The sequence below is a fragment of the Liolophura sinensis genome, chromosome 4, assembly GCF_032854445.1.
Source record: "Liolophura sinensis isolate JHLJ2023 chromosome 4, CUHK_Ljap_v2, whole genome shotgun sequence".
Lineage (NCBI taxonomy): Eukaryota > Metazoa > Mollusca > Polyplacophora > Chitonida > Chitonidae > Liolophura > Liolophura sinensis.
In genome coordinates this window covers 5,960,378-5,973,979 of record NC_088298.1, presented here as the reverse complement: position 1 = coordinate 5,973,979, position 13,602 = coordinate 5,960,378, and the positions used below count along the sequence as shown (strand labels likewise).

The 13,602-nt window shown below is 39.4% G+C and overlaps 1 protein-coding gene across 1 annotated transcript in view; it reads right to left on the bottom strand.

Moving 5' to 3' along the window:
• The window catches only part of LOC135464550 (la-related protein 4-like), a 67,566-nt gene that overhangs the window by 34,656 nt on the left and 19,308 nt on the right, over positions 1-13,602 (bottom strand). The window contains exon 2 of the mRNA XM_064741975.1: positions 2,602-2,697. Within this exon, the coding sequence (XP_064598045.1) occupies positions 2,602-2,655 (54 nt within the window). The 5' untranslated portion in view covers positions 2,656-2,697. The remainder of the gene's footprint in view (positions 1-2,601; positions 2,698-13,602) is intronic.

The following is a 13,602-nucleotide window of genomic DNA, read 5'->3' as shown; positions in this document are numbered from 1 at the left end:
TGCTCTTTACCCGGTAAGTCGCCAGATTACATCACTACAGCAAGTACCCTGCTCTTTACCCGGTAAGTCGCCAGATTACATCACTACAGCAAGTACACTGCTCTTTACCCGGTAAGCCGCCAGATTACATCACTACAGTAAGTACACTCCCGGTAAGTCGCATACGCTGATAAAACCCGCCCAGTTTTCTACTACTTCCTCAATGTCTTTCCCTATTTTCACTCTAACAATCACAGATCTTTCCGGCCAACCCCATCCCAATTTGTTTTTCACACTGCTGTCAACCCCCTTTAATTGTGCCTTGTTTTCTTCATTCAGAAAGATGACCATTCCTACACGGATAAGGCTAGAGACAATTTTGTACTGCTGTGCGAATTAGTAGCGCAAACTCTCGCTGGTTAACAAGCACTTCTCAACCAATCACAACGTGTGAAAGATATTCCAGGCCTGAAGCCCGTCGTTGTTGATACGGTATAGTCACATAATCAGGGCAGGCGCCTGGAATGACACCCAGAAGATGCTGCCACTCCTCCGCACACTCTCTCCCGCCCAAGATCTTTTAACCAATTTACACGAATTACAAAATGGACCATTGGCAAAACAAACTCCGCAGAAATCTGCGAATCTGTGGGAAATTCCCATCCCTGCTTTATAACTTGACTTTAGCGACACAACTACATTGGCTGGATTAGCCAGTTGCAACGCTTCACTAAAAGTATAATTTTATCAGTTAACTCTCAGGATATGCTTGAATAAATACCTTGTACACACGTGAAAAGGCTGAACAATTACAGTAGGTGAAATTCAATCCTAAATGACAAAATGGCTATTTTTCCTCATGATTTCACAAATGATCCTAATGAACAGTTTGACAGTCACAATTATAGAAATTTTAGTCCACATATAAGCAATACTATCTGAATTCCAGCTTCAAAGCCAAACCTGGAAATCAGCAAAAGAATTAGGACAATGTGCTGTGTCAAATAGTATTTTCACCAGGGTATATAGGTACAGGACAAAGATGCCAGGTGAATAACATTGTAGCTTTTTGATAAAGTGGATAGCTGGGAAATTAACCAGTTATGTCCTGAAACCAACTCTCATGTTATTTCCAGGCTTAAATACCAATGCGTTCTAAGTACTGTAAAAAAAAAAAGCTGAAAATACAATTTACAACAACGTCACATTTCTCACTGCATAGTTGGCCATAGCCACTGGACAGATATGAAATCTGGAGGGTAGTTCACACACATACAATAAAGTACATATCAATAAAGACATTTTTATGATAGTGCAAACACAAATTTTTCAGCAGGAACTAAACACAAACCATATTTAACAACACATTTTTTCCTGTATTGTCATGTTGTGATGAACAATTTGCAATAAACCACTGGGGGGGGGGGGTATACAATGGGGAGTATCCGTTGTAGTCCATCCAAGTAGTGTACCCCATAAAACGTCACAATTTCTGTTACATGTCACGATTTCCGTATTTTTAGAGGCAAGAAAATATCACAATATGTTATTTTGATGCTAGAACTTTTTCCAGTATAATATTATCCCATGTTCCAAGCAAACCTCAAAACACCTTTCTAAAATCAACAGAACTCCCAAAATCAGGAAAAGTCAATTATGGTCAAAGGTTATGATCATTTAGAATATGTGAAGTTATAAGGTGGGGGGGGGGGGGGGGGGGGGGCAGGGGGTCACAAGCACAGCAGCGGAACAGTGGAGAATGGTATGTCATACTCTGTCTGGAACAGACTTGTTTTGGCGGAAAATATTCCCTACTGCAGAACTGTTCTTACGATGTACAATTTTTTTTTTTTTTTAGTTACTTCAAAGTGTAATCATGTAGAAGCTGTCTATTTCAGTACAGCTTTACACGCTTTGCTTCTTCATTTATCTGATTATTTTCAACAAGATTTTCAAGAAATTTAAATCACAAATATGTATACGCTATTGCTGGAAAACAAGACGTTAGACTGCACTAACATTCACACAAGTGAAACCGACACCTCATTGTTTCCCACGCACTACCCACAGTGAAACTGGTGTTTTAAGAATACATGACAAGGTACTATATAAAACGAAAGAGTATGGTTTTAATGAAAATGAAGATATGCCCAAATGATTATAGAGACTGAATTTGATTTTCGAGGCATAATTTGCTCTTCTCAAGAACCATTGTATTTTTAAGCATACTTGGAAATGACATACTGTACTGGGAGTGCACGACCAGACTTTCATTCTTCAGTCAGACACTCTCACCAACAATGCAGTATTAACAGCTATCATACACTGTTGATGTCTCCACAACAGGCTACTTCATAACTGCACTGACCCCTGGGGCTTTAGGAAATTGTACAGCTATTTTTACACCTCAAGAAGAAGATTGCGAAGCTGTTCTTACACCTCAAGATGAAAAACTGTAAAGCTATTCATGTACTTTAAAATCACAGGCCACATACCTGAACTCAAAATCAAGAAACAGAAACCAACCAATTCATGTATCCTTTCAGCAAAGCAGGTGTCCAATGGGGGGAGGAGGGGTAAGGTCAACCGGATGAGGGGTGACAAATGGCAGCGGTGACTTACCGGTGTGTTGAGATCGAGCTCGGCTCCCCCGTCGGTTCCCCAGTCTGACGTCATTAGGGCAGCTGAGTCCTCAACTGAGCCCACTTTCAGTTTGGACTGAAACACAACAAGAAATCATCAGTAAGAATTGATATTACATTGTAAATAAAAGGTCACCAACATCAAAAAAAACATAAAATGACCATCACTAAAAACAAAAGGGTGAAAATGTTACCAGGTATTTCAAACTCTTCAGAGTTATTACCTTTAAATCATATTGGTTTACCTCAACAAAACTAATCCAATATATAATAGAGACAATAAAATATGACTTAAAACTGCCCAATGTATTAGATTCCATTTACATGTATATAACTGCAAAACAATATGAAATGAATAAAATGAATAGAAATCATTCATGTCTGAAATTCCACACAGCAAATCTTCACACCACTAAAGTGCTTTTTTTCCGTGCAATTTATGGATACAATTATTATGAAAATGACTAAAAATTACTAGTGCATATGAAAAAGCAAGTGTCTATCATATGCACATTTTTCATTTCAGTCATTTGACGACATACATGTAGGAGTCCATAGAGTGCATGTAACGTGCCTCCATGTTGCAGGACGGATTTCCACCACTCTTATCTAGGGCTGCTTCACCGAGCCGACTTATCAAATGCAAGTAAGCCAACCAGCTCGAGCCATTATACTGATACGGGTCAACCAGTCCTTGCACATTTTACTTTGGAGACAAAACTACATTGATTAGACCAACCAGTTTAAGGGTTTCACACAAAGTATAAATGGATCAAATAACACAGACTAATATCTTGAATGAAAAAGTCCATTATCTGAATTCATACTGCATCATGGTAAATACTAACAAAAACCAGTCAACGTCCAACTATAGCCTACACTGAAAGTGAAAAATGGAAGTTTTTTTCACTTCAGCTATCTGACTCATATGGTGTAATATTAAATCTATTTTAACAGGATTTTAGCCCTATGAGTCAAACAGGGGTCCCAGGGTTATCTTGTCATCAATATGGGAACATACCTTTAACATTTTTATATCAATAAAGACTTGGCCAGCTTGAGTTGTCCCCCTTGAATACAGCTTTAAAAAAATGTATCTACTGTGTACCTTCAATCCTTAATTTGAATAAATCCCAAATTATTGTGTCTACTCCAAAAATTGTCTTTTTTCACATCACTTGGGGTTTACTTTATCTTGTCATCTGGTAAGACAACTTTTATAAAAAAAAAACCCCTCAAAATGAAACATGAATCAATGACAATTATACCCATGGTAAATAACCTGCACTTTCACCTTAAAAAATTGGTATATTTTGCTGGGTTCTGACAGTTTTCCGGATCTTATGAAGATATTTTGAGTTTTGTTTGGAAGGTATGTTGAAACACTACAGGGAATTAAACTTTCATCATCGAAAGTGATAGTTTATGATATTTATTTGCATCTAAATGATTAATATGCACTGTTTGGGGTAAAATTTCACATCCCAAGTCAACATATAGCCGGACTAACCACCCACACATAATAAATTCATACACTTTGTGCCGTGTTCTCCTAGAAATTCAAGAAAGCGAAAGCCCCAGTTACCAGTTTGCAGGTGACAACAGTAATTTTGCTAAGTAATTTTTTTCAGCTTTTTTCAAGAAGCTCTTATTATTTATGTTGTCACCTCAAATAAAAAAAAACCCATTTATCCACCCCCACCCCCACCCCCACCCTACCACTTTCTTCCTCCTCTCCCTTGTGGTGAAGAGCTTTAACACAGGTTTCATTCTTTTGGTTACATTAATCTAAGCTACTTCTACGGTTACTTCCCCTTTAACCACCTTCTCCTTAAAGGAAATTCTAAGTTCAACAATTCAGCCACTAAGCTTTCCTGATGTATATACGTTTTACAGTTAAGCTGGGCTGTCTCCTCAACCCACTGAATTGGATTAATCAGAGGACAATAACAGTAGATCTGTTCCACATGATCCAAGAGTTAGCGAGCAGAAAGTCCCCTCATTCACCTAGACAGGGGAATCTGGACACACACTGTGTCCTCCTCAATAAATGCCAGACTGGGCAAATAGCTGCAGGAGCGTATTTGATCACTTACTGCCACCTAGCTCCGACACAAATTCCCTGTCCAAGGCCGGGATTTGAACTTGCGCCCATTGTGCCCTTGTGTCTCTGCACCAGAACTTGAGTGTTTACGGAGACACAAGTCTAAGTACATTAGATGGTTAACTTCAGAAGTAAGAGTGTAACAGAACTGAGCTAATTTCTGGCCACATAGTTTAAATTGCCAGACGTCTCAAATGTCATAACCACAATTAAAAAAAAAGAAAAAGCCGGTATGTCTGATATGATTATAGCAGCACAAGGCAGGGATATGCAACTGCTATTTACACAGAGTGCAATGGTGCAAGTATATTATATCAGGGAACAACAAGATAAAACATGCATATCAACACATAAATGGTTCAGTAATTAAGGCCTTTGATACACCTATGCTGCTTTTTTTCACTTACATCATGACTGCCTGGTACAAATTCATCTACTATTTATGCTGAACTCCATTTTTCACTTAGGTGACAGCAACATCGAGCATTATGGTGGGAGGAAACTGGGCACAGCCCAGGGGAAAGCCACGACTATCTGCAGATTGCTGCTCCTACCTTTCTTCTACTTCTGCTTATTTTTGTTACCTCCTTTTTCTCACTTCGGCTACAAATTAACACCAGTATTATGGACTGTATAGTATGTATACATTAATTACAACACTTGCACATTACATTGCACAAAGCAATAAGCTAACACTATCTTAGCTAATGCAGAGTTACTACAGCACATCAACAGCATTCTATCTACCCTAAATGACCTAAAAATCTGTCCACAAAAGAGCATTTTAGGAGGCAAATGAATATCCTGAGACACTATTTCTGGTGCTAAAATTTACGTTTTCCCAGTAGGACATCATCCTACCTTACGAACACCTCTCAAAGCACCTTTGTAAAATCAACAGAACTCCCCAGTCTGGGAAAATGAGCAACTTAGTCCTGGACAAAGTTTTAGGTCAAATAGGGTAGGTCATATGCGTGGCTGTTTCAAAAAGCATAATAGCTATACATGTAGCTGTGTGAATGTCATTACACATGGCACAGTCTACAAGGTGTTTGCTTAATTCTCTAATTTCTGATGGGCATACTCACAAAGTAAGACCAAGTCAATCTGTCATCCGAGAGGAGGAGGGGCCAGGTACATGACATGGCCTTAAAACCCACTGCCATGGCTGGCCTTATCTGGAGGTCATAGGTCACAGGTCAGCCAGGCTTGTCAAGAGGTCACAGATGGTCAAAGTGCCACAATAGGTGGGATGACCTAATATGCACAATGCACAATGGAGCCTCCAGGGGGTAACCCGAACACAAACACTTCAAAACACGTGAAATTAAGGTAGGCTAAGAGAGCCTCTGGTAAAAGGAGCAAACCCCCTTAATGACAAATAATGAGACTCAAACACAAAGCAAGCGCAAGACTAGGCTGTGTAGAGAGTTGTTGCTCAGTGCAACAGTCTTGTTATGGCAAAAAATAATGTTGCAAAATAAACAACCCACTACAGATCTACATAAACAATTAATAAAAAAAACTGTACAAATGCAACAGTTGCAAGTGCAACATCTGAAACACTAAATGTTACAATGCTGCCAAACTAAGACTTGTCAAAAATGCCATAGCGGAGAGTAAATGTGCATCACTAAGAAAGTCATCTGGAACAGTTCATTTTTGTGAGTAATTCAATTGGTTACAAAGTCGAAAATCAACAAAATGCCTTCATGAAATCTTCAAGTTGTAGAAAATAAACTCGGCAAACACCGGATGAAGCTATTTGTAGGTTACTCCACAAAATTTACTGACAAACGCAGCGACTGCACCATAGTATCACCTGAGACAGTTTGTAGTATCAATGCAACAGCTACAGCGAACAGAATGGCAAGCCGCTATACAATCGTGACACCTTGTTAGGATACTAATTGCGCTCCATGGCTTTTATACTAGACAGGAATATAATGATGCAGTCTGAGCAGAGAACCTACAGCAAAACAAAGAATCTGTTTATTGTAGCAGATGTTCTGCTTGATCCACAAGAAAAGAATACAGTTCTTGGCAATTCCGTTCTTGAGCAAATTGCGAGCCTTTATTCAAGTGGCTCGTGGACAACTTGAAGAAATGGCAGGGTATGGTTCCGAGAAGAACTGCCCTATCTACACGACGGTATATCCAAGCTTTTACACATCCTGTCTTATACAGACTAATCCTCCATGCGAATCTTAAGCAGTTCTACCAACAGAACTAATATCCTGTCTCTACAGTAGGATTGACCCAATTTACATGTAGTATTGTTAATATGCAAATTAGCACCAGTTTCCTCCAATGGTAAGTCAACAAAGTTTTCTTAACCTTCTGCGTTAATAAGGTTAACACCTAATATCGGATGTACTTCAGCGCAACTGAACCAAAAGCCCTTGAAATGTTCTTATGCATGCGTCTTATTAACTTCAAACCAGAAAACTTGATGTACTAAAACCCAGACGTTAACAAACGACTACCTTAACGCCACAAAGACACTTGCTTGCAAACACATGTATATTTGAACATCTGCCAAAGAACAAAAACTGCAATATGCCTAAATCTTGGGAGGTACCAGCTTTGGTCAAAACCACTTGACTAGACTAGGGCATCAAAACAGTATCACATAGCGATAACACCAAAAATTTCCTTGACAACTGAACTGTTCTTCAGAAAGCACAGATCTCCAGTGACCCACACATTTGACAATTCCAACTCCAAATCACAAAAAAAATTCTTAACTGCATCATATAACAATCCAGGAAGTATTTCCTCTACACTGCAAACTCCAGTCTGTGTGTCCAACCACAAATTGATGTCGCAATCCTGTGTCAGTGAAAAAAACAGAGCTACAACAGCCCTAGCACCCAGTACACATGCACTAAAGACAAACACTGGTACAAGTGGTCAACCAGGCCTTTCTGACCACAGCGTGCAGCCCATAGCCACAGCAGAACATGTGTGGACTGGTTAAATCCTTCATATGACCAATGCAAGTACAGCTGGGTTACCTGGCCTAAGCCTCATACCAACACACCTGGTGTAAGCCCCTCCCCCAACCCCTCTCCCCACATGGACCTTTAGCTTACTGTACTCCATTCCCTGCCCCTTCAAGTGGACAGTACATGTGCAACATACATACACTGTAATGGTCAGTCAACCATATCAATTCACCACCATTCCCTATAGATACTGTCAAGACCACCTAAAAACACACGGTTGGCGCACAAAATACGCTGGTAAATTTCACACCGTCACCACATCATCCATCATACATATACCTGGTTAGAAGGGACAACCATGTGACACAAATAAAATGGCTCAAGTCAACTTTGGCTGCCTCAATGGCCAGAATTCACCGAAACTAACACCATATACAGACTGAATGGAATTGCCTGATACTTTTATTTTATGTTTTCTGACGTGTTAGAATTTCGTTGTGGACAGGGCTGCCTGCAAAGTACGCCTTTGCAGATATACTAAGCAGATATTAGGAAATTTCCACGCCTTTCTTTTTTCTCGTTTTGTTTTTTTTAGAACAATTACCGTAGCCTTTCCCATGCACATAGTATACATATTACCTCTTATGTGTGGTAACTCATACATGTAGCTCGGTGTCATGTACAGCTAATCTAAACATATTGTGCATGGAGGGATCTTTTGCTAACGATGCATGGAGGTACGGTTTATCTTTTGCTAGTGATGCCTGGAGGGGTCTTTTGCTAACGATGAATGGAGGTATCTTTTAGTATTTATGCCTGGAGGGATCTTTTGCTAACGATGCATGGAGGTACAGTTTATCTTTTGCTAGTGATGCCTGGAGGGGTCTTTTGCTAACGATGAATGGAGGTATCTTTTAGTAATAATGCATGGAGGGATCTTTTGCTAACGATGCATGGAGGTACAGTTTATCTTTTGCTAGTGATGCCTGGAGGGGTCTTTTGCTAACGATGAATGGAGGTATCTTTTAGTATTTATGCCTGGAGGGATCTTTTGCTAACGATGCATGGAGGTACAGTTTATCTTTTGCTAGTGATGCCTGGAGGGGTCTTTTGCTAACGATGCATGGCGGTATCTTTTAGTATTTATGCCTGGAGGGATCTTTTGCTAACGACGCATGGAGGTACAGTTTATCTTTTGCTAGTGATGCCTGGAGGGGTCTTTTGCTAATGATGAATGGAGGTATCTTTTAGTATTTATGCCTGGAGGGATCTTTTGCTAACGATGCATGGAGGTACAGTTTATCTTTTGCTAGTGATGCCTGGAGGGGTCTTTTGCTAATGATGAATGGAGGTATCTTTTAGTATTTATGCCTGGAGGGATCTTTTGCTAACGACGCATGGAGGTATCTTTTAGTAATAATGCATGGAGGGATCTTTTGCTAACGATGCATGGAGGTACAGTTTATCTTTTGCTAGTGATGCCTGGAGGGGTCTTTTGCTAACGATGCATGGCGGTATCTTTTAGTATTTATGCCTGGAGGGATCTTTTGCTAACGACGCATGGAGGGATCTTTTGGTAATAATGCATGGAGGGATCTTTTGGTAATAATGCATGGAGGGATCTTTTGGTAATAATGCATGGAGGGATCTTTTGGTAATAATGCATGTCACACGCTCAGAAGAATGACCCAAGTCCTATGCAATATACTATGGACAGTCATCTGTAAATCTGACAGACTTTGCTATAGGTAGCCATTCTGAATCATGGCAGCTGTAATACAAAAACTTGGGTCCGTTCCATTCGCTTCCCGGTGGCCACTGGAGGAGGCAGAGGCTACTGACATGTTATTCCAATGGCCACTGGAGGAGGCAGAGGCTACTGACATGTCGTTCCACTGGCCACTGGAGGAGGCAGAGGCTACTGACTTGTCGTTCCAATGGCCACTGGAGGAGGCAGAGGCTACTGACTTGTCGTTCCACTGGCCACTGGAGCATTGGCTACTGACATGTCATTCCATTGGCCACTGGAGGAGGCAGTGGCTACTGACATGTCGTTCCATTGGCCACTGGAGGAGGTTGTGGCTACTGGCATGTAGTTCCATTGGCCACTGGAGGAGGCAGTTGCTGCTAACATGTCGTTCCACTGGCCACTGGAGGAGACCAGAGGCACCACTGCTACCGCCCAGTCTGATGTAGGTGGACTCGATGGTGTGTATTGCAATGTAACTCAGTCGACATGACGCAACTTACGGAACACTGGGATGTCACACTGTGTCCTCCTACGGCCACTGAATCTGTCACCAGTGGCAGTCAGATTAACGAATGGAATGTATATCTAACTGTAATCTAAAATGGCTAACCAGTTAAAAATATAGATACTAAATAATTCTATAGGAATTCATAAACTAGCAGTTTGCATAGCCCTGGATTAACCCATGTACCCCATGCCATTTTAACTCTGAATTCAAGTTGTCAACATGCACAGACAGCAAACAAGGCATCCGTACTACACATGGAAAGCAAGACTGTCTTATAATACAAAACAAATGCAGATACAAAGATTAAACATAAATATCTTGTCTGGTTTAAGACCTATCTATGAAATCTGAAAGATGTGAAAAAAAATAACTGACATCAACTGAAAATGTTACTCTTTTTTTCAGGAATGAAATAAATTCTGCGAAGAGAAAATTTCTGAAAATTTATTAAATCTTGACTTCAATTCCCCTGATTATTCCATCTGCAAATTCCATTACCTAGGGAAAATGTTTGTTCAGCATAAACACCTCATTGAAAAAACACAATCCTGGACCAAGCCTAAATCTATTCACAGTATGATTTACTGATTTATTTGATTGGTGTTTTACGTCGTACTCAAGAATATTTCACTTATACGACGGCCCCCAGCATTATCGTGGGTGGAAACCAGGAGGAGAATGGGGGGAGTCCACAGCATGACACATGTACAGGTACATCAAGGTCAGCTTGCTCTGTGCCGTTCCCCCCCCCCCACTCCCACCCCCCAAAACACACACACACACAACAAACTTGCCAATACATCAACATGTCATTCATAACTGACTTCACCACTACATACAGAATTACACAGGCCTGCAAATAACTTCTTTAAGCACGCAGAATGAAATTTACACATTTCTTAAGTTGGTCAGCCGCTACTCAGTTCATACCTAAGAAAAGGGGATTTGATTTTCAGCCATGATTGCAGGTAATGCACTTAATCAACAGTCTGATACACAGGTGAATATGATCTTTTTCACATGTATCAATAGATGTAACAAAGCTTTAAGTTTTAATGCACTTTGATTAGTTTACAAATGCAGTCAACATAGAATAATGCCTTCGTATGCCTGAATTAACACGCGAAACATGTTTACTTGCAAACATGCGCAAAGGTAAAAGAATTACAGTACATATGGCCGTAACTGGTTTGAACCCTGGCATGGTCTCAGGTGCCACTTTTCAGTGTAAATCTGAAGAAAAATCAATAATGACCAATATCCAGAATGACTAATTTATCAGGAGTGATAACGAGAAGTGATTATAATGTCATAATGTAATTGCACTCCAAGATTAGGCACAGGCCAGGTGCATCAATCATTAGGAATTTAGCCTACTCCCTCACATGACAAGTGCTTTGGTGTCCTATGACAGCTGACTCCTGCATCATCAATGCACATATCACAGAAACCAGTGTACATATAGATCCAGCACAGCAATATTCACACATGTTCAGGGTTCGTACAGGTGCATGAAAACGAAATTCAACGAGTTTTTTGTCGTTTGTAAGGATAGTCTCAACATACCATTGTGCAAATTATAGACTATATTTCAAGTCTGAATTATAGATGCATTAATTTACATGTACATATATTGAATAGTACGCTAGCTTTTGCAAGAAATATCTGCCATTCACTTCTGTAATGCGACACGTCCTTTGACACGGCCTTGGCTCAGAAAAAACAAATTAACTCCATATATCATTATGCACGGCTTCCTCTCGGTCAGTATTTTCAGCCAGTCACTTTAGCCACTCGTAAGATTTTGTAGTAAATACTATTTTTCTTTAGCCATACTTCCTTAGTGGCCATGACTCTTGTAGGTCTCCTTCGGCAATTCGTTTTTATCTGCCTAGGTGTAGCTGCTAGAATCAGTTTGGTCTCTTCCGGCTATATCTGGAGTTTATCAAATGTTATATTTAGACCCTCAAAATAATGAACCAGTGCTTGGCAGCGTGTAATTTCCTCTTCCACAAAAATTTGTTACAAACTTAATTTGTAAATTCAGTTTATTTAAATGCAACATTATGATCAGTACATTGTACACAGATCAGTACAGTAACAGGAGAAAACCTGTGTAAATGTACACATTTATGTAATGGCACATATTCTAAAACATTTAATTCACTTCAGATCCGAGAAAAATAGTTAATTAAGTGGAAAAGTTTTTCATGGGAGGTAACTTCATTTACAGGTGTAATTCTACCCTGATTAATTTCCACTGATAATTTTTTTTTTCACAATTGGCGATGAAAGGCATCACCCAAAAATGCCATGATTCTCATTTGTTAATTAACAAAAATGAATTCAAACGTTATTTAATGTAAGTCAACTTGCAACAATGCTGAACCCCCTTTGTAGATTACTGTCAAGTAATCGCCATACAACTGTGTTGTTGTTGTTGTTTCGCCGAGATGAGGCCATTTGAAATGAAAGTAAGTGGATTATTTTCATAAGAAAAATTGCAAAAATCTGCTAAACACCCCGGAAAACTCTCATGGTAGATTCTGTATAATGTTTGTATTTTTTCTTAAGTAAATAAATTTGTCGCCAAAAACATTCGCATTTTTTCAAGTTTTATCGCCATTTCAAAAAATTGTTCTAAATTTGCGACAATGGTGAGTGCCACTGGAAGCCCTGACTATGGGGGAATTATCAGCGAGCTCCCGATATAGAGACTCGGCAGTCAGCAGACAATATTTAAATTCAGGACAAACTAAGATTTTCAAATTTCCAGGAGTATTCATCTTTTTCAAGGCCTTTCAAGTAGTTGAAAATGAAATTGTATTTTTCAAGTCCTGTGCACACCCTGATATTTGCCCTAAATTTTTCGAAACGCAAATCAACGTTCTAAAGCATTACTTTCAGTGTGGAAACCAACTCAATAAATTCCCACCCATGCCTTGTCTGAAAGGCGTCATATTCTTTGTTAACCACTTTCAATATCAAGTCAGGCGCTAGTACAGAAAAAAAAACTGTGCCCAGCAAAATTTTAGTAACTTTCACTTCTGAAAAATATATACCACTCGTTCCTTGCTGTAAAAATTTTACTCAGTTTAGACTTACATCGTAATGAGCCCATACATACAGAGCAACTTAAGCAAACTTCCTTTTCTAAGTAATGATCAGGGAAGTTTTTCTAGTCACGTAACAGTCGGTGAAGCAGACGGATTGCAATTATTTAAGCAAATTATTAGGTTAAATACAATATTTCTATAAGCAACCATTAATGATGCCACCATTAATGATGCCACTGGTAATGATGCCACCATTAATGATGCCACTGGTAATGATGCCACCATTGTATGTATTGTATTAAAGCCACTGTTGTTATTTCAGGGGGACATTACAGACACAAAAGTTTTCTGTCGATTCCAATTTTGCATGGTGTGACATCATGCGAAGATAATTGGCTTCACCCATCACTGACATATAGCAACTAATAACATCATACTTTCAAACACGCATGACATCATTCGAGTATAACTACCTTACTCAAAATATTATCACATCACATCAGAAACATTTTACGGAAACTGTTCACTTATAGGGGTTATATATAGCGTTATTCATCATAAATGTTTTGAACCATGGTACTAGCTACATGTATACTCCATAACATATAATTCATA